The sequence below is a fragment of the Arvicanthis niloticus genome, chromosome 3 (genome assembly GCF_011762505.2).
Source record: "Arvicanthis niloticus isolate mArvNil1 chromosome 3, mArvNil1.pat.X, whole genome shotgun sequence".
Taxonomy (NCBI): domain Eukaryota; kingdom Metazoa; phylum Chordata; class Mammalia; order Rodentia; family Muridae; genus Arvicanthis; species Arvicanthis niloticus.
Window position 1 is genome coordinate 55,503,353 of NC_047660.1, and position 22,433 is coordinate 55,525,785.

The 22,433-nt window shown below is 47.0% G+C and overlaps 1 protein-coding gene across 1 annotated transcript in view; it reads right to left on the bottom strand.

Moving 5' to 3' along the window:
• Positions 1-257: 257 nt before the first annotated feature.
• Xkr6 (XK related 6) overlaps positions 258-22,433 on the bottom strand; it is a 201,626-nt gene continuing 179,450 nt past the window's right edge. The window contains exons 2-3 of the mRNA XM_034499209.2: positions 21,895-22,091; positions 258-2,980 (exon numbers count right to left, since the gene is read on the bottom strand). Coding sequence (XP_034355100.1) covers positions 2,016-2,980; positions 21,895-22,091 — 1,162 coding nt within the window. The 3' untranslated portion in view covers positions 258-2,015. The remainder of the gene's footprint in view (positions 2,981-21,894; positions 22,092-22,433) is intronic.

Below are 22,433 nucleotides of genomic sequence, written 5' to 3' on the forward strand. Positions count from 1 at the left end.
CTCAGTTTTTTACTTCTCTTAAGAATAGCTCAGTGTGAGGTCTCGCACCCTGAACAGTTAATCCAGAATTAAAAACCAATTGCAACCACAGACAACAAAGACTAACAGTATGTACTTAAAAATACTGTGTATGTATATATATAGATATATATATATTTACACATATATATCTTTTGTGGAGATATTTTTCTTTTTATGATTAAATTTCTTTTTCTTTTTTTTTCTTTTTTTCTTTTTTTTTCTTTTTTTGTGCCCAAGTAAAGATAGAATGGTATCGAAATAATACCCCCAAACAGAAATACTGTTTAAAGGAACAGTACCTTCCAAACACAAATTAAAAATTTTACAAATGGTCAAGCATACTTGTGACACCTCCAGAAATTCACCTTGGTATAGTGAGAAAATAAACAGTCGACTCTGATCCTCACCAAAGCCACAGGGTCTAGATGATCAGCCTCTGCTGCTGAGATGGGGACTTGTTCTCCAGGGAGATGGCCACATACAGATGCCACCTACCCCACCCTCCCATCCAGCCCTCTCGTTTCCCTCCCCCAGCTACCACAGCATTTACCTCACTTTAGTTTTGTGTATTTCTGGCAAGACCTTGCAGTAGGTGTACACACATGCACGCACACACACACATACACACACACACACACACACACACACACACACACTCTGTCCACTCACCCCAAATGCACCAGGCTGAATGAGTCTCAGCCAACCACATTGACAGAAGCACCAGTCTGTGAAATGGGTCGGTTAATATGGTTTGACTTTTTTATATGTGGATAGATATTCTAGTGTTCCTCTTTATGTTATTTTTTTAAGCGCAGATGAAAAATGAAAAATTCGTTCCAGATCAATTTAAGGCTTCCCACCAAATGAAAAGAGAAGAGGCCTTACTCACTGTCACACATCACACACACGCAGACACACACACACCCTTCTCAGCCTTAAAATGACGGAAGAGATCATTGTAGTATTGTGCCTTTAAATTGATGTCATCCCTTTTGCTACCATGCTGAGTTTGATCATTGCTGATTCTCTTTGATGGTGTTTATGAACATCTCCTTTGATCTGCTTTTAGAATTTATCAAATTGGGTGTTTGGGAGTTTCATTCTCATTTGTGTTTTGGTTTGGTTTTTTGCACGGGAAAATAATGCAATTGTTGCTAGGCAAATGTTTAAAATGGCACATAGTCAGCCTTCAAGGAGCTTTTCTGGCCAGTGGAGATCCAAGTAGCCCTTTAGCTTCTAGAAGGCTTTGCAAAATGGGGAAGGGGCAGGAGAAACCAAATAGAGAGGGGCTTCTATGCCTTTGCTTTTGGTCAATTTGTTTGTTTGCTTGTTTGCTTGTTTTTTCAATACAAATCATCAGATAGGAAGGATTGTTTTAATATGGTATCTGTTTGCTGTTTTAGTTTATTTGCTTTGTTGGTAGATTTTGTTTCATTTGATTATTTAATTTTTTTTTCCTCTCCTGGTACAAAAGTTACCAGAGAGTTTTCTGTGAGGAAACATGACAGTACCTAAAGAAACTCAGCACCTAAGGGCATAAGGCAGTTGAAGGTTTTTGTTTGTTTTGTTTTGTTTTGTTCTCTCAATCAGCACCAATCCCATAAATGATCTACACTTGGTGTAAAGTATAAAACTTTTGTTTGTTTGTTTCTTTTGGAGAGGAGATTAGCTCTTCCTTCTCCATCCTAGGAACTGTAGTGTGGGATTATTTAATTTTTTTCAATACTGTTTCTTATGTGTAAAAAACAAAAGAAAGGTTTTCTTTTTGTTTTTACTTACAAAACATAGAGAATATCTTTGTATACATATAGTGACTGGAAAGAAAGCTTATCTGAAGGGGATGTGACTTATTGATCTTTTTTGTAGTGTTGGTGTTGTTGGTGTGGCGGTGGTGGTGGTTCTGTGTATCGGGGGAAGGGAGGGTTATATTTCTTGCAGGCGGCGTTGACCGCAACCAAACTTAAGGTCCCCTTCTCAATCTGGGTCAAGGTGTTCTAGAGTGAAGACTCATACTGCAGCAGCTCATAGAGCAGAGGCCCATCTCGGTAGCGAATGCCCACTGCGGTGGGGGTGACGTACTGCAGGATGTTAATAGTCCTCCGCAGCCTCCTGTCTACAAAGTGCGCATCCCAGGCCGGGTACCGCTTTCTTGGCATGTCAATCTTAATCAGGGGCCCTTCTGGATGGTAAGGACGCCCTGATGGGGTAGAGGGCCCCATGGGTCTCACTTGGAATACGGGCAGGCAAGTATCAGCCGTGAGATCCTCCTGCTGTTCCGTCACGGCTCTGGTGGGCGTGACCTGGGTCCCCCGGTACCCAGGGGTCTGAGGTGCCATAGGCTCAACATCAGGGGGCAAAGGGATGCCCCAGAGCAGCTCGGCACAACAGGAGCTGGCAAAGACCTTAGCCCGAGGCCCCATGGGATGCAACACGCCATAGTATAAGAGCATGAGCGTAATCCCAGCCACAAAGCTAACGAAGACACAACACAGTGCTGGCACGGCATAGGAGTCAGTGCTCTCCGGATTTCTGTAAAAATACCAAAGGAACGTCAAGGCAGCATTCTCGGTCAAGACTATCGTATAGTATGCGAACATTCGGTATCGAGTCCGCCCTTCCTTGACGTTAAACCAGCAGAAAATGTACACGATCCCTACCACCATGTTGAAGAGGATCTCCTCCCACTTGGACATGCAGAAGTCTGTCCCACCATGGATGATCCAGAAGGCCATGGCACACCAGTGCACCACCACGAAGATCCCGAAATACAGCTGGAAGATGGAAGCAAAGAGGGCGAAAGAGATAACTCGGGATGAGATGGTGAAGAGGCGCCAGAAGAGGTGGATGAGGGCCCCTCTGTAACTCATGCTCTTCTTGTCGTCCCTGGAGTCCCGCAGCAGCTTGTGATAGGAAGCTAGCACCCAAGCCAGGGACATCAGGGAAGTCACAGAGGAGACACCTGCCAAAAAGACACAAACCCACACAGTTAAGACCTTGGATATCTACTGTGGACTCAGCGGGACTGCTGGCTGAGGAGGTGCCCCCCCACAAGCCGCAATCTAAGGAGGGAGTGACAAATACAAAATCAGGTACTGGACCGGAGTCCCAGCTGCTTCTTACACTTGACCCCTTCCATGCACTTGCTTTCTCTGCAGCCTTTGCCCAAGTCCTCTGCGGTTTTCCCTAGCCTGGTTGTGCTCTGGTCTCCCTCCCAGGCTGGCAACTACCTCCTGCTTTGGGAGTACTCCTTCTCCTAAGAGGGGTTTGGTTCCCCTCTGGGCCTCTGTGATTCATCCCCAGCAAATCATCCAACACCCAAAGATCCTGGGAGCCTGGGATGCCTCTGACCCTTGGAAGCACTTGAGTTTCTCTAAATCAAGTTTCTTTCTAACGCTGCTGAATTGATGTTTGTAAGCAAATCGGATGAAATGGTAGTGATAGCTGTTGGCTATGGTCATTGCTACATCGACTCAAAAACAAGCAGTCACCTACCAAGCACTGTTGTACACTGTCCTCTCACACAGAGTCCTCCCAGCATCCCTGAATTCCTCATCCAGAATTGGTGGAGGGGCAAACGCCTTATTCTATCTCATGGAAGAGCTGAGAAAAGCCAGGCTCATAAGACTCCAGGCAGAAAACAGTTTTATCTCTGGAAGTTCACCAGATACTATCCTTTATCCTCCAAGGGCTCAAGAGCCAACAGTACAGGTATCAGATAAGACCTGTTTTCAACCCATGAAACTCATCTAAATTCAGTTGTAACGCTGGACATATTGTTGTTAATTGGTAGATGATTTGGCTAGGCCACACCTATATCTTTTCTTTGGATAAAGCTTGTGGACTCTCCAACACATGGAACCATTACTTCAACTGTTTGATGGCTAGCTATTAGCTGAGGGCAGCCAGATGATGGAGGGGATGCAGATGGAGATGACAAACCAGGACAGAAGGGACACACAAACACAGAGAAGGATCACATGAGGATTTGGCAAAGTTACCACCTGAATTCTAAGGAGATAGGCCTCAGGAGAAGCCATCCATCCGCATCTTGATTCAGAATTCCAGTCTCTCAAATTGTGAAGAGGTCATTTTTGCTGTGGAAGCTGTTCAGCCTGTGGCACTCTGTGACGGTGATCCTGGGAAACTAGTGTAGTTTTCTATTGACTTCCTTTTTCAAGTTATTTTTTAATTTATTTAAGTGTGTGTGCCTGCATGTATACCATGTGTGTACAGATACCTAGAGTGGCCAGAAGAGGGCAGCAGAACTCCTGGAATGCAGTTACAGATAGTCATGAACAATTCAATATGGGTGTTGGGGACCCAGCCTTGGTCATCTCCAAGTGCTTTAACCACTGAGCCACCTCCCCAGCCCCTTACATCATTTAAAAAAAAAAATAAAGAGATTTAAGAAAATGTTCGGGGGGGGGGGGGAAGGATGCGGTAAGGTTTAATTTTAAAAATAAAGAAAAAAAGAATACTGAACACATCAAAATATTTATTGTTCTATTTTGTAAATATATATCCAAGATGTATTTCCAATATTAATTATAAAATGCATTGTCATTTTTAGAACTAAAAAATGTTCCAAATCATTTATCTAGCAGGAGACTAGACACAGGATAGGATCTTGACAATGACCCATGCCCTAAAGCTCCTAGACACTGCTGGTCTTTATCAGGGGCTCAGTGAGTGGTGGAAAAGTAGGTTCAAAGATTTTAATCTTGCTGGAGTGGAAAGGCTCTGTAGGAACCCATGGGGGGGCTCTTGAAGTCCCTTTAGCTTCCTCAGGAGATGAATACCCAGATGACAAAGAAAGCAGCAACCCTCCCAGAATCCTCTGTGGCCACTGTCCATTCAGGAGATTAATCTGAGGCTACAATGGGCTCTATTACCTGCAAGAAGTACAGGGTCATCACTCTGCAGTGGCTCCCTGGGAAGATTTCCATTCCTGAGGTCAACCCAAAGGTCATGTTCCCCTGGGCAACAAAAGTTCACTGAAGGGTTGGGAGGCCCCAGGAAAAGGCCTGGGAACATCAGAGGTTTCTTCTCACTCAGAGCTTGGCCATTTGGTGCCTGCCTGAGAACAGGCCAGAGGCTGTTAAATGCTTTATGTTTAGAAATGACAAGTTCCATGCAGTGAGCTTCATGATTCACTCACTACCCGGATACAGAGCAGGAAGTGAGCTTGTGGCTTTCACATGGAACTGGCCAAATTGTATCCAAATGAGCTGGAGAGTGTTTAAGCTGGAGCCTCCTAGGGGTAACTGCCCCAGCAGAGGCTTAGAGAGAAGGCTCTTGGGCACTGACATCATGGTTCCATACTTGCCACTGTTCAGTAAGTGACACATGAGGACAACCATCAGGGAAGATCCATCGTGGTGTTCTCAGGGCCACTAGAGCTTTTTGAGAGCAGCTGAGAAAAGAAGGTGTCTGGGGTAGGACGGACTGAAGTCCAGATGGGATGGGTGGTTTGAAAGAGGAGGAGGTGTGGGGAGTTGACTGGTGGCAGCAGGAAGCTGAGCCATCAGGGGAAGCTGAGCTCTGACAGGCAGAGAGGGAGGGCAGGACTGATGCCCACTATGGGCCAATCAGTCAGTGATTGAAGACCCATCACGTCTTTGGAAAGGGAGCCTAGGACACAAGAAAAGTCCTTAGAAGAAAAACTTGGTATATGGTGGAAGGAATGTTCTGTTAGTGTCTGTCAGTACTCAGTGAGGAAAGCACCTTTAGAAATAAACTCTTATATTAAGACACCTTTAAAATACCCTCTCCCCACTTTTTAAATCCAGTTAAAATCCTTTGGGGGGGGGGACAGAATCCTTAAAGGCATTCCTGTTTCTTCTGTGATGAAACTTAAGCATGCCCAGAGGGGCTCCTGAATACCATCTTTGGAAACAACTGTACACATGCCTCAAATATTCCTATTTGCCACTTTCCAATGTGTACTCCATGACTTTGAAGAGAGCATGCAAAAAAGAAAGAAAAAGAAAAGAAAGAAAGAGGGAAAAGTGTGCCATCTTTTTCCTTAAAATAAGATTTAAGCCCACTCAAGAATGTGCTTCCTAACAGAGAATGCCCAAGAATGTGCCCACCCTTTAACACAGTGGCTCTCAACCTGTGGGTTGTGACCCCTTGAGGGGAGGAGGGGTCAACTGATCCTTTCACAGGGGTCACATAACATATATACATTGTGTATCAGATATTTACATCATGAGTCATAATGGTAGCAAAATTACAGTTAGGCAGTAGCAGTGAGAATGATTTTATGGTTGGGAGGTCACTACAGCAAGAGAAACTGTGTTAGAGGGTTGAAAGAGCATTAGGAAGGGTAGCAACCATTGCCTTAATGTGTTTTCCTAAAGATGTGTATAGACTCCATAAATAAAATCCTGTACCTCCCTTTGGCTGAAGAGGGCATTGCTTTGCACATGCTCCACCTCCCTCTACCTGCTGCAGTCATGAGACTCTCTCCACTCTTATCTCGGCTTTGTTTGGCTTTGGCTTGTGGTCACAAGCATGGGGACCCATCTGCATCCCTGGGAACACCTGGGGACGGCCAACTGGAGCTGCCGAATGGGTGAGAGGAGCCAACTGTAGAGCTTCAGCTCGCCACCAGCTTCCCTCCTCCGCCCTTTGCTGAGAGGCTTAGCCTGACCCCACATGGAACCACATACTAGAAAACCATGCTGAGACGAGGTGAAGCAGTATTGAGGGCAGAGCAAAGACCATGGTTGGAGAAGGGACCCTACGCACATACTCCATTTTTCTCCTCTTTCTCCAGCTCCTTCCTGGTAACATAGAGCCATGATCAACACACGGTAGTTCATGATGGTCAGTGCCCTGGACCCCGGATGCTAGTCTGTCAGTGTCTCTTGCCCTTTGCCCTTGTGATAGATATCCTTACTTCTCATCTTGCCCCCAGCTGTGAGATCTCTCTCAGGTGATCTCTCAGGGCCCTGAGCTATTCCTGGCTTGGTGGCATTAGATGGGCCCTGTCCTCTGTTGTACCCCCAGTCAGTGTCCCTTGCTCCTCCTCCTGCCTGCAGTCTTGATGGCAGCCTTTCATTCTAGGTTTGCTGCCCTTGTTTCACCAATAAGGAAAGCAAGGCTGAAGCAGAGACTGATGTGGTCCCAGCTACATTGACACTACATCCCTGGCTCACATGTCTGGGCATTTACACCCCAATAGGTTGATGCTCTGAGAGTCCCAAAGCCAAGACACATACCTGACTGACCATTTGTCCCTCTGCAGGGCAAGTAAACTGGCCACCTCTCTCAGCACTGGCTCTCCTGCCAACAAAAGTCTCTGCAAGCACCTAACACCTACTCAACCAGTCCTTGTTTGTACTTCCCTTACACCGAATTTCTTCCCTGGCAATTTCACTATTGAAATTCCTTCATTTTCCTACATTTTTTTTAAAGCTTAGTGTCTTTTGGGGGGAAAGTCCAGAAAAAGACAAGGTGGTTGTGCCAACCAAGTCATCAAGCACCCCTCACTTACCCCTTCCTCACCCTACCCAGGTGACAGAGGTAAGAGAGCTTCAAACCCATCTCATCTTCAGGCACCTGAGGTGGGGGAATCAAGCATCATGGGTACCGGCTATGGGGTAGGCTCAGATGAGAAGTGCCTCAGCCAGAGAACCAACACTGAAGGCAGGAGCTGTGTCTCTCCACTGAGTCAGGGTCAGTGCAGTTACAGCAATTTTGAATGGTGGCTGTGATGCCAAGGCTTAAAATTACCACATGGAAACACATACAGCACAGACACTGGTAAATGCTACTACCCAGGGATCTCCCAGAGGTGCAGAGGGCCAGTCAGTGTGCCACCGATCATGACCCACAACCCCAGCCAGCACCCTTGCCATCAGGACCTACCATCCTCCTTATAAATCTTGGTAGAAATATACATAAATAAGAACAGTCCCACTTGGGGACAAGCCAGATCTATCTCTAGAAGCACTGCACTCCCTGGTCACTAGACAGAACTCTATCCCACCAGCCAAATGTGAAAGCCACTTTCTTTGTAACTTCTCAAAACACATTCCCAGGGAATCATTCTAGGTTGAACAGTGTTCCGTAAACACCATCTTTCATAAGCCATAAGCTCCTTCTTAGCTATGAATGTGTGTATGTCATATGTTATTTCCGAATAGATTCATGGTGATGATGGTAATGATGATAATGGTGATGACTCCCAGACCCTACGTGAGGTAATAGATTTAATTAACTTCATTAATTCCTCCCTACAAGGTTGATAGAGGCATGGGATGGTTTTAAGATGGCCAGACTGAGGCATGTACACTGTGACTTTCTCATGTCAAACAGTCAGGAAGTTGTGGATATAGGATTTGAATACAGAATTGCTAAAATCCCAAACTTAGATTGTTTTTTAATTACTGGGGAAATGATATCTCTCCAACCTCACCCATGAAATAATGATGTAACATTCATGATTACATACTAGTGTCTTTTAGTTTGGCTATCCCACCCCAGCTGCCTGGTCATCTCTGTGAACACTGGCTGTTGGCCTGCAGAGTTGAACACCCACCCCTGTGAGGTTCTCTCTGAGAGTTTGCACTTGGAGAATCTGACACTTATGCTCCATCTTTCTTGCCTGGACTTTTAGAATGCACCTCCCCACAACTGGTCTCCCTAAGTCTGTTCTAACTCCCACAAACACTCCAGAATAGTCAGCTCTGCTCCCTGGAGACCCACAGCTCACAAGCAACCAGGAGAAGTTAATCATGGGCCCTCATGGAAGTGCCCAGGCTTCCAAACCACTGCATGGCAGCCTGCTGTGACTGGTGAGCCACCTTCATCTACTACAGCTGTGGTCTTTAGATGGATGGAAGTTCAAGGCTCCACTCAGTGTGGGCTGCCTCAGAGTTATGCATGCCGCCAGCTCCCAGCATGCATATCTCAACTTGGGTCCATTTCCAGGGGGCCCAGATTCCTGGTGTATAGAAGCCTCCATAAGTCCCCTTGTCCCCTCTGGAGTCCACCCATGCCAACTTCTCCAGGATCCTTGCACCCCAAAGCACTGTCTCTGCTTAAGGTTCTTCTCCCCAGTATTTGCACATTTGTAGCCAAATGTCACCTCACTGAGACCTTTACTCAAAGATCAGCTTCTTGGTCCCCAAACACCGCACTCAAAACTACAACCTTTCTTTCCCCTTATCTACACCCCTTCTCCAATGCTTTCCTCTTCCCCCATTTATTCTCCACCTTGTCATACAAAAATAATAAATCTTTTTTGTGCTTTGCTTGTGAGTAAAGGTTAGCTCCCAGGGGCAGAACCCAACCTTGAGGAATTTCTCTAGAATTATGTGCAAATCTGCTTCTGCCTGGGTGCTTTAAAAACAACAACAACATGTAAGTCCACAGCCAGCTTCAGATTCTGCTGTGTGTACCCCAGGGCAGGGGTTTGATCCATTCAGCCTTCACAATATCCGACTTGTCTTAACTGTGGGAAGGGGTGCGCCTGGGAAGCCCTCACCTGTGCCTTTGTATTTCAAGGAAGAACCTCTTAGAAGAGAGAGATGGGTGCTGTCTATAATGAAGGCTTCCAAAGCATCGGGTGCTATGCCAAACCCTGCATTATAAGTGCTTATTGGTGTCTCCACGTCACAGATCTCAGGCTCAGAGAAGTAAAGGAACTGCTGGTGCTTTCTGGGCTCAGCAGGTCTTTGATCTGATGCTTTAACGCTTCTGGCCTCACTGTCTCTGAAGATAGCAGACTTTGCCTGTGAGCAATGCTTCCAGGTACCAACCTCAGCAGAGAAAGTCCACCTCTTCCAGGAGCTCTTACCATCTGGTCCACTAGCCTCCTGCCCCCACTGCCCCAGGCCAGGGACAGAGACATCACCTTTGACTAGGGGAGCACACATGGTTCCTGTCAGCTAACCTTGAGCTGTTCCTTCAGCCTATCTGCCTGCTGTTCCTGTGGAAGCCACAATTGGCAACCCTTCTCCTTTCCTGCCCCCCTCTGTTGCTACCTCCCAGTCAGAACAAAGCTCCTGTACTTCAAGCCCCTGGGCACAATGAGCTTCTCTTTCTGGATCTGTGAATAACACACTCTTTCTTTTCAGTGTATATGTGTGTTCATGTATGTTCATGTGTTTACACATGTGTGTACCAGAGATTGCTTTCAGGTATCTTCCTCAATCACTTACTATTATTAATTTCTTTAAAAGACAGTCTCTCACTGAGCCTGGAGCACACCAATTGGTCCAGTTGGATGACCAGCAAGCCCCAGAGGTCCTTCCATCTGTTTCCCCAACATTGGGAGCACAGGCATGAACCAACATGTATGATTTTTTTACATGAGTGCCATGTAAATTCAAGTCCTCAAGCTTAAACAGGAAGCATTTTGCCAACTGAGTTATCTCTCTGGCCCTTTTGAACAATCTTTAGAGGTCTTTCTAATGTGCTGCCTCGCCATGCTTGGATCATAATAAAATGCATTCCTTAAAACAGTAAAACCAGTAAGCTATTGGTTAGGAGGATACAAGCCCAGGACACCCAACTCCAAAGTCTCATTTGCCTTGAGCTAAAATCCAAAGAGCATTCTGTAGTTTCCTTCCCCCAGTGGGCCAGATTCAGGACTTGGTGAGCCAACCTGCTGCTCTCTAAGACAGGAAGGCGGCATGCTTGCTTCTGACATAAGCCAGCCCAGAGCCAGCCCAGAGCTGCCTCTTCCCTCAAAAAGATGCTAGGCTTATGCCTGCAGAAGTTGGACTTGATTCTTCCTCTGAGCCCCATGCTGCCAGAAATAAGACTCAGACTCAAAATATCTAATTACAAATACCTTGGCCATATACGTAGGCTCCTCTGCCACTAGATCATAACTTAAAATAACCCATTTATTGTAATCTACACTCTACCTTGTGGTTGGTTACCTATCTCAGGTACCATGCATCTGTCTGGTCACATCTTCCTGGGCAGATCTCTTGCCCTCACACTCTCCCAGAATCCTTTCTGCCTCCTAGATATCCCACCTTCTGTTCTCCCTTTTCTATAGGCCATAGGTTTTTTAATTGACAGGTGATGCATCCATACAATATGCAAGATATTCTCTCTACACATGCCCACCTGTAAGAAGTCCCTGGTGATTGACTGCTCTCCTTGAGGATACTATTGTTAGTAATAGATGGAAAATGGCAGGGCCAGTTAGCTCAGCACAGAGGAAAGCTGGAAGCCCACATGAGGCATGTAAACAGAGACATAAGCCATGTGTATGTGCCATGATGTCTTAAGGTCTTGCTGCTGCCTCAGCCTATATACATTTGCCCTGCTTTCTTTGCTTGCCCACTTCCTACCCATCCTAAAACCTCAACCTGGTCATTGCCTCCTCCTTGGACACCCCTCACATACTCTGGGATACACAGTAGAAACCACTTCTGGCCTTGTCTCAGCACCCCAAACATTACTTCTCCATTGCTTCTACTTCAAAACCATTTTCTGGAGATAGTCTGCCCCACTTCATCCCTGAACTATGACTCTCTCTTGAACAGAATTGATTTTAGACCTCCATGTGTGTGTGCATTTGTGTGTGTGTGTGTACATGTTCACATATATGAATGCACACACATGGATGTATACACACATGGAGGCTAGGAGTTGATGTAGGGCATCTTTCAATCACTTTCCACCTTGGTTTTTTACCACAGTCTCTTTCACTGAGCCTGGAGTTCCCATTCAGCCAGACAGGCTAGCCAGTGAGCTCCAGGGATCTTCCCAATTCTGCCTCCCCAGTTCTGAGATTACAGGTATGCACTGTCATGCCTGGCTTATTTTTCTTTAATATACGTGCCGGGAATCAAACTTGACTTGCTACACCATTCCCCCAATGCTTGGCTTTTATTTCTGAGAAGAGAAAAGCTGTCTTTTCCACTTCTAAAGGCACTGTGCCAGTTGAGTAGTTGCCCAACATGATTCCTGAGCAAATGCCTCACACACACTGTTTCATAAGCAATGCCAGAAATGCAAGCTCTGATAAGAAAGCCGCTGATTCCCTGGCCGAGGGGTGCCATGAACGGACACCTAGAAGTTTTCAAGGCTAGTGGGCACGGTTGTCTTAATTGCTCACTTAAATCTACCCTCTCCACTATTTCAGTTTCCAGTGGCTGCTGGAACAAAGGACCACATGTGTACTGGCAGAGAACAACCACATTCATCATGGCTCAGTTCTGGAGGTCAGGGTCTGATTTCTGAAGCGTTGGCAGGACTGAGTGCCAGCTGGAGGCTCCAGGGAGAATCTGCTTCCTTGCCTCTCAGCCTCTGAAGCTGCCCACATCCCTTGGCTGCTGTCCCCCTTTTCTGTTTTCAAATTCAGCATTGTGGCATCTTTGTGACTTTCTTTCAGCTTTCACTGATGCATCCTGTGCCCCTCTGACCCGCCTCCTTCCTATCTGGGACAACCAGATGATCAGATTCAGTTTCTTAGTCAAAACTCTTCACAGCACCAGCAAAGGCCATTTTGCATAGAATATGTCAGCTGTAGGTTCAAGGTTAGGAGACAGACACCTTGACCAACCATATTCAGCCAGCATTTACCATCACTCACTAATAGCCAGACAGTTATCCCCAAATGGGGTGATTTTGACCCACATCGGGTGTCAGGTAGTGTCTGGGGAACATTTTTGGTTTTTACAGCTCAGGGTACAGGTATTGCTGGTACTCAATAGGTAAAGAATGGGAGGTTGCCGAGCATCCTGCACTGAACAAGGCAGCCCCTAGAGATGAATCATCTGCCCTGAGACCTAATCACACCAAGGTTACAATCTGGTGCTAGCACTTTCCCATACCTTTCCATGTTCTGTAAAAGTCAAACAAATGGCACCTGGCACCAGAAATGGGTGGCTACCCTTGAAAGGGGTCCATGGGTGTGGATGCAGGGACACTGGGGCAGGACAGATTGTCTCTTGGCTCTGATGAAGAGTGGCAGTTTCCTCTGATGGTAATTTTGTTTGTTTTTGGGACAGAGTGTATACATAGTCCTGGCTGTCCTGGAACTCACTATACACACCACTTACTTCGCCTCCCAGGTGCTGAGATTAAAGGCATACGCCACCATGTCAAGGGATCTTTCTTTTTCTTTTCTTTTTTATCTTGGTAGCCATCTTGATTATCAACTTGATGAGACTCACAATCACCAAGGAAGCAGGCCAGTGCACATGTCTGTGAGAGAGTTTCTAATTATAGTTAACTGACATGGGAAGGCCCATGCTAAGTGTGAGCAGCACCATTTTATGGGCTGGAGTCCCAGACTGAACAAAAAGGAGAAAGTGAGTTGATCATCAGAACTCATCTCTACTTCCTGACAGCAGATGCAGTCCCACACACTTCTGCCTCTGTGCCTTCCCCACCGTGACAGACTGTGTGTCCTCAAACTGTGAGCCAGAACAAACCCTTCCATCTTCAAGCTGCCTCAAGCCAAATAGGCAAAAACCAATAAAGCTCCTGGGAGAGAGCCATGGCCCTGTCTTAGCCACACATCCTCCATTGTGTTTCTCCTCTGGATACCACAAAGCTGGAGGGGGTGGGAAACACCCATGGAGCTCTTCTGGGAGCTCGGTGCACCTCAGGGAGGGAGCACTTTCCCCACAAGAAGCTTGAAGGTCAAATAACAGCACTTAAAGGACTCGCAGAAGAGCCAGATGCACATTTCCCTGGATCCTTCCTCCTAAAATGTCATCAGGAATATCAAAACACCATCTCTGCAGCCAGCTGGATAAAGGCAAGCCTCTGCCTCAGAGACTCTAAAACAAAGGTCAGTCACTCAGCTGCATGGCACAGGGCTTGCGGGTGCCGAGCTCTGGCTGGCTGGAACACATGAAGCAGGCGCCCTTCATGTGCACACCCCTCCCCCCGCCCGGTCTAATAAACCTCTTCTCACTGAGCAAAGAATTAGGCTGCCCAATACCCCGTGGCTCCCAAACATTTGAATGGAACATAAATGATGTTCTGGAAGGAGCATGGGCTCTGCCACAAGACATCTAGCTTGGGAACAGCCTTATAATCTTGGACAATGAAGCTACTAAGACTCAATTTATCACTTGTGAGTCAGGGATAAAAATACAGGCTTTGAATATGCAATGAATAATGAATCTTTGCTTTTATATAGCTGTGTGTACATATATATATAATTTCTATATACATACACACACATATATAGCATGCATAAATATACAAACTAAATATAGATAGAATGCTTATAAAGAGTGTAAGCATATGTTATATATATATATATATATATATATATATATATTCCTTATGTTCTTGAAATTATATTCATGTGCCTATTTATTTTTGCCTGTATCCACTAGAATGTGAGCCCTCAGAGAGCAGAGACCTCCCTGCTTTGCCCATTATGGTACCCTGAATCCAGTACTGGAAAGTCTTCATCCCCTTGGCATCCTCCATGAGCAGATAACTGCAGAGAACATTATTCCTGATCCAGAAAGGTGGGAACACAGCTTGGAAAGAAGCTGGGAACTATTTTTGCTCTGGGACCTAAGTCCTTGACACCAGGAGTTATGAAATAATCAGGCATGCCTTTGATGGCATAGTGTTAACATCAGCCATTGCAATGGGAACTTCATTGGTATCAGGGGCTTAAGTGTCACCCACTCCTCCCCAAACTCCTGGGGGTAGGAGGGGTTGGCTGCAGTTCGCAAGGGACCATTGAGAGGGAGTGATGGAAGGACTCCCCCTGGCCCCTGCCGAGGGCCACAGCTCCATGAGGACAGGTGCTAAGCAGCGTTAGTCTCACAGGGGACAGAACCTTTCTTCTAGGTGACAGCCTCCAGCCCACCCAGGAGACAAGTAGGAACCAGCTCAGAGTGCTTGGCAGCAGGAAGCCCTGGTCCCAGGACACTGAGATGCTTCCTCGGAATCTTCCCCTGGGAAGACTCTTCGGAAGCTTATGACACTGCAGTTCTCTCCAGGACTGTGTCGCATGGCTGAGAATTCCTGCATCTGACGTGTGCATCACACATCAGCTCAGTAGTACCTCACAGCTGAGTAGTACCACCGCCCACCCTTGAAGACTTCGCCACTTCCCTTTCCTCAGCATCAGAGATGGCCAAGTGCAGAGATACTTTGGGAGTCCCTGCTGCCTTCCTCCCCATGGCTGATGCCCAAAGGATTGCTGAGAGTCTACCGGGCACCCCTCCCAGTGGCCAGTCCAGTGGACTTCAGCTGGAGTATTTCTTGTCTTCTCTCTGCAGATTTCCACCACAGAGCTGATCTGTGCAAGCACAGCTTCCCACCTGCCCCATAAGGACCCTGTGGTGCTAGGAATATACACTGAGGTGACCCCATTCTTTTGGGTCTTTGCTGTTAAGGTCTCAACTTCATTAAAGATACTGGAAGCCCGCTTGACCTCAGGCCTCGGCTCCAGATTCTCCTAAATTCTATAACACATTTTCCCATATTTGCTGAGGCTCTCTCCTTTGTACTTCTGGGCTCCAAGGTGACCTACTGACCTCATGAAGCGTCCTTCACAACTCCACTAAAAGCTGCAAGAAGCTCTGCTGCCTTTCCCATCCCTTCCTGGCTTCACTACCCCCAACACTCTCTAGGAGAGAAAATTAAATATTTGCTTATCACTTGTTTATATGACACTCAGACTTCATGAGGGAATGGGGTGGGAAGAGTCTGTTTTGATTCTTAATGTATCTGCCCCTAGGTGTCACATCATGCGAGGTATACAGTGGGTGGTTGTTACTTCCCAGGGGAGGGATGAAGGTTCAGTTGTAGTTGATGCTCATGTTTCTGAACTTGCTGCCCTCTGCAGCTTCTCCCAGAAGCCACCTTGACTCCCGGGCTGGATCAGGAAGCCTAGGCTGGTGAGTCTTCACGGTGTCTTACACACGAACACTTTGAAACAGTCAAAGACCAGTTTACATGCACTTATTTTCACAAGACAGATTTGGTTTGCTTTTCTTGTGAGTTTTCTTAAGTCTCCTCCCTTTTCCTCAGTTGTCAAGGGTAACCAGAGCTGAAAGGGCTACACTGAGGTAGGGGACACAGGAGATCCCAGTTCCTAACTGCTGCACATTCTGTGTAACAGCACAGACAGAGACTTCATTGTGACTTTAGACAAAAAGGAGCTTGAAGCGTGGAGAGCTGGGGTTTCAGGGCCAGGGGATCCTGCGTGTGGACATCAAGCAGAATCTTCATGGAATGGCCTCCAGAGAGAATGGAAAAGGTGTGGGAGAGAGGCCATCCTGGGGACACAACAGTGGCCATGTCTGGCTAGAGGCATGCCTTTGCTCTGTCTCTCCATTCTGGTGACACAGGAAGAGGTGGCCAGAGAGGACAACAGAACTTTACATCTCTCTTTCCCTAGCAGAGACCAAGACAGGATGCAGTGGGCAGCCGGGGAGTTGAGATTCTCCATGGCAGACTTCTGTGCTACTTGTCTGTGATACTGCTGTTTCCTGGCAATGGCAGACCGGTATTGAGGAGTTGGAGAAGAGGACATTACTCCACTGGAGGCCTGTCACGCAGTGCTGGCACAGACACAATCATGACTCAGCATGGCGAGTTAAGGCCCAATGCAATGAGATGGTTGTTTCAATAACAAATTATATGTATTGCTTCCAAGGAGTCAAAGGAGAAAACGTATAGATCTGGTCTATAGCTTAGACCTGTGACCTTCAGCCCCCATGGCCAAGTCACTGTCACTTTCCAGCATCACTCTATGCTAATCAAGTGGTGAACAAATGGTTTGAATTCATATTGAAAACTCCATCTTCAATTTTATGTATTAATAGCCTTGGGAAGTAGAGCCTTTAGGGGGTCATTTGGGTTGGGTGAAGTCTTGAGGCTAAAGAAGCTCCCATGAGATCATGGGAAGATTTATAATGAGGAGAGACCCAACCTATCCTACATTGTAATCCCTTCACCTATATGATGTCACAAGAAGACCTTCACCATGTGTTAGCACCGTATTCCTAGACACCAAGCCTCCCAAAATAAATCCTACTGGGAATTTCCAGCCTCGGGTGTTTTATTATACCAACACATTTTTCTTTTTTTGGTCCTGGACTTAAAGAGGGTTTGAGCCAGTGCCTGTGTGAACCAGATGAGACAGAATCTGAAGAACACTTCTTATACAGGAAGAAAGAAATGCAGTGTTAGTTTCATGGCTGTAGTAGCTGAGAGCTGGGCCTCTGCCTTTTTCCTCCTGTAGACCAGCACAAAGGAGCCTCAACTTTCACTAAGGAGAAGTTTGGCCAGGGAGACAGAGAAGGGGAAACTGAGGCTTCTTGCGTAGCACTCTGTGTCCCCATCAAGGGAGGAAAGGCTAACTCACCAGGCTGCCAGCTGAAGAGGAAGGATAGGCATCTCAGTCTAACAGGACAGAGCAGAGGGAGTGAGCACTTGCCTTTCTGGGTGGGTCGGATGAAAGCAGAGCTTGTGCTGTATGTTAAGCCAAGGTGAGGCTAAAGGTCATGTTTCTGCAGTTTGTACACATGTGTTGTATGTGCATCCCAAGACCAGGGGAGGATGTTCGGTACCCTGCTACATTTACGCTCCAGTTCATTCACTTGGGACAGGGTCTCTCATTGAGCCTGGAGCTAGGCTAGGGGTCAGTGAGCTCAGTGGTCTTCTTGTCTCCACCCCCACTCCACCTCTACCCCACAGCCCTGATATTACAGGTGCATGTGGCCATGCTGAGCTAGAGATGGAGTTTGGGTCCTCATGCCTGCACAGCAAGCCCTCTCGCCCACTGAGTCATCTCCCCAGGGTTTTGATGTAAGCAGAGCCCATGACTTAAAATGGGAAGAACAAGGTAGTAGGGAGGTTGATAGTTAAGACAGAAAGACACTGAAATGTATTTGAGACCAAATGTCTGCTTAAAGGAAATATCAATGCTTCAGTGTGTAGTTTCATGTTTTCTTAAAGTCTTTTGTCTTTCTTGTCTCATTCTGTTATATATTGGTCTGGAGTCACCTGTGGGTTTTTTTTGTGAGTGTGTGTGTGTTTATGTGTGTTTGTGTGTGTGTTTGTGTGTGTGTTTGTGTGTGTGTGCATATACATGCCTGACACAGCACACATATGTAGAACAAAGGACAGCTTCTAGAGTCCCTTTAGGTGGAGCCTCTGTGATGGAACACAGGTCACTAGGTTTGTACATCAAGTACCTTTACCTGCTGAACCATCCTCCTGATTACTGTCTGTGGGATGGTGTGTGTGTTTGTGTGTGTGTGTGTGTGTGTGTGAGAGAGAGAGAGAGAGAGAGAGAGAGAGAGAGAGGCAGAGACAGAGACAGAGAGACAGAGAGAGAGACAGAGAGACAGAGAATCTCCTGGGCAAGGCAAAGTGTTTGGAGGGTACCCTATATGCCACAATAGTTGTTTGAGGGCAGCAAGAAGCATGAAAGTCCTTTGTTTACATGCTCTTTGTTACGTGACCTTGGGCAACTTCTCTTTCTATGCTTGGTCTTCCCATGTATAAAGCAAGGGGAGTGGATTCAATCGCTTCAGTGGTTGGCATCTCTCACCTCTGTGCAGAGTTCCAGCACTCCTACCAAGTGTTATAGTGTGCCACTCATGATAGCAAAGTCTAGCTGGGCATGCCACATGCTTGCTATGCCAGAACTAAGGCCAAGTAGAAATAGGAGGATCACAGCAAGCTGATGGTCAGACTGATCTACCTAGTAAGTTCCAGGTCAGCCAGTGCTACATAAAGAGACCCTGTCTCAACAAAACAAAAATTAAAATAAGCAAAAAGCAAAATCTATCTGGGTTTTCTTGATTGTAGGAAGCCGCTGTTAGCGATGGTATAATTCGCCATTCCAAGATGGCTCCGACATCGTGTCCTCCACTAGTAAACAATTAACTGCGCAGCTGCAAAGGCAGAAAGCCCGCCAAAGTCACTGGCCAATCCCGAGGCGTAATATTGGGTGATGAGTGAACAGCCAATCAGAAGTGAATACGTCACTCTAGGGTGTATTTAAGCTGTGCCTCTTCCTGTCTTTGGCCCTTCCGCGTTTTCCACGTTTGCTGATACAGATTAAAGCCTCGCTGTGGTGATACCCGAATTCTGCCTCTCGTGTTTCTCTTCCACGGGTGAAAAGGGGACACGGGAGGCGCGCCCAACACTTGATAAATACCTTTCCTGGGAAAAAGCAAGCCTCTGGGGTGTTCCCTGAGCAGGACAATCCATGCCATGCCAACTAGTACCATTCTGGGGTCATAGGTCATTCTACCTTCATGCTACAACCCCATTTCAAACACCTTCCCCACCCAAGGACTTCCAGTCTTTCCTACTAGCGGACTGAGAGGGTGGACGGGCATGCACAGCTCAGTCTTAAGGGGTTTTCACCATACTGGACATGTGCAACAGGCAACTTCTAATTGGTGGGACTCCTGGGAAGGTTCTGTCTTCCTTATCTCTACCTGGAAATGTTCAGCTATGTAATTTCTGAAATCATGGTTTCTGGCACAGGATGTCTGTGTATTTCTGGGGGGCCTACTAGGCTCTTCCTCTGGATGCTGCCTTCTACCCTGCTTCCCTTGCTCCACTGTTGAGTTCTAGATGCACTGAGTATTCTTACTTTCTGGTCATCATTACCATGGTCTCCCATGGAGAAAGCTTCTCCTACCTCAGGGCCTTTGGACTTGCTATTTCCAAAGTTTGGAAGGCCATTTCTGTGTCTCTCCCCTTGTTGTTGACACCCAGCCCAAGTCTGTAAAGGGTTTCTTTGACCTCTGCCTCTAAGGCAATCCCTCTAGCCCCATAGTTGGTTCAGGCTTCTGCAGTGTGTTTCCGTGTGTCAAAGAGCTTCCAGAATCATGCCAATCTGTGGTGCTAGGGAATGTGCTGTGGAGATATGTATACAGCTCAACAAATTTTCACAACACCCAACACTATTCTTATTTCCACTCTAGAGATAAAGAAACACGGCTGGGAAAAGAATCATCCCACATCCTAAGTCTACATGGTGGAGCTTGAGTTGTGTGCTGCTCCCTGCCTTTCCCAGTACCTTAGGCTGCTTTCCAAACCCGCCTTAACCCAGAATGGCTGCCAAGATGGCAGGAAACTTGCATCAGCAAGGAGGTCGGAACACCTTAGCATCTTTTTAAGTACTCTCAGTGTGAATGGCACAGACAGAGGATGAGCTATCCCCCAGTCAACCAGAGGCCGTGCCAGAGGCCAAGGAGCTCTGTGGAAAGCTTGAAGTCCTTCAACAAGTGGATCTACAGTGTAAAAAAAAAAAAAAAAAAAAAAAAAAAAAAAAAAAAAAAAAAAAAAAACCAAATGACAAGACACAGCATAGGGTCTGGGGTATCATGATAGCCCAGGAGACCAGAGGCCCACTGGCCAGAGAGAGCCAAGGCAAGTGAGGAGGGCCCTCTCCACCAGCTGTCCTGTTATCCCAGATCATGAGTACTTCTGCAAACCTCAGCACTTAGGACCTCCTTGGGTCTGAATCCTTTAGCAGTGTCTCTGCTTGAATACACCCAGCAACAAGACACCCACTGTCTCCAGAGACAGTCTTTCGGTGGCTGGGTGGAATATTTCCCATCCCCCACCCATATGACAGTTCCCTGAATGTGTACATGTCAGGGGCAGCCTTGCTTATACAGTGAAGGCCTAAAATCAGCAATAGGCCTAAGTCAGCCTGCTAACACAAAGTCTTGGTCTCTGTGGAAAAACACTGAAACAGATAGCTATAAGATATTGTAAACAAGCAGCTTTGCTGGTAGCCTTGATGGATAGTACCAGCTTAGATAAGAAACAAGTGAATCATAGACAGAGTCATAGTGGCCTGTTCCCTGAACCTTCACCCAGCCGATACCCTGTTCTGGAAGATATCTGTACTCCTCCTGAGAACACCTATACTCCTGTGTCATCCCCTTCCCCACATCCTGCCTTTATGTGTATATAACCCCTGTGTGAAAAAATTATAATCAGTGGTTTGATCAGACTATCGATAAGCCATGGTTCTTTGAGTTTGCCTGTTTCCCCCATTCTCTCTTTCAAGTGATCCCCCTGGACCCTGTTCAGTGCCCTGCTGGACGGGGCAGGTACATTGCCATCTATGACATTTTTTTCCTTCCCTGTCCCTTCAAATCTTAGTATTCACACATCCTAAGTCTCCCCAGGCAAAACATCCTGTTTCTCCCTCTGTGTGCCACCCCAGGCCCCTTCTCAACCTAGACCCTGTTCTGGTGTATCCTGGCTCCCTGCTATGTACTCTGTGGGCTAGGCTAGCCATTAACTCTTAAGTAAGACCAATTCAGTACAACATTGGCATCCCAGCACCCAAGAGCCTTCCTACCACAAAGCCTGCATTCTAGACAATGCTTTGTGGCTTCTGAGGCCCGTGGTGGAGACTACCCAAGGCCACATTGAGGAGTACAGAGTCCCTTTGTGTGTGCTCATTGGAGCAGCAACCACTTTAGCCTGTCTTTACAAATGAGCTGAGATATCTATGTACACTGGAAGCAAGACCCCAGAGTTTAAAATGCTCCAAACCAGAAGTAAAACCTGACACGATTCAGTCTCATGGGCACATGGTATCTTTAGGCCTGATTATCTTCATTCCACAGAGGTAGAAACACCAGGGCACTAAACAAGCCCCAAGAGGGGTCTCACAGTGGATTAGGGGGGCCAGGACCCTTAACCACTAAGGGCAGGCTGACTCTGTTAGAGGCAGGGTGGCTCTGCTGCTCAGAGGCACATGGAAACCCCACACTTATGAACCTAGTGGCCCAGGAGCAGGGATGCCAAGAGGGCTGGGTCTGGACATCTGAACTTAGAACCAGGACCTTCAGCCATGTAGGCAAATGAGGCAGCTGCAGCTGGGGTGGGGTGATGGTGGCGGTACTGGGGAAGTAGTGGGCAGGCACTCACAGGGCAGCGTCTCTGCACTGTTCTTCTGGATCATTATGCAGAGCTGTAGCACCAGTTGGGGGGCGCTCTCCAGAAAGGTCTCCAGGAGGCGCAGCATGTTGACATCTGCATATTCATACATCATAGCCCAGTAGAAGCGCCGCTGGTGTTCCTTCTGCCGCTGGCTCTGAATCCCCAGGTACATGGTGCGGATATACCTGTGAGGAAACATGGGACAGACCACATGTGTGGGTAGGGTTTGGGGGGGGGGAGTATAGAAGAAGCACAACCAGCCTTCTAGAGCCCAAGCTTTTATCACTGACATCCCCCAACCTCCTTCAGAAGTCCCCAGGGGTTTGGGTGGGGTCCGGGCTTAAAAGCCCTTGGAGGGAGCTGGCCCAATGGGGGACCCCAGGCCAGTTCTTTCCACCTGGCCTCCACTTATACATATAGGAAATGAAAGCATAGAATAAATGAGGTTCCGGGCCCATCAACTAAGCATTCCAGATGAGCTCTGAGGGTCGGTGGGCTTCCTGGGGTACAGGACCAGGGTGGAGGTG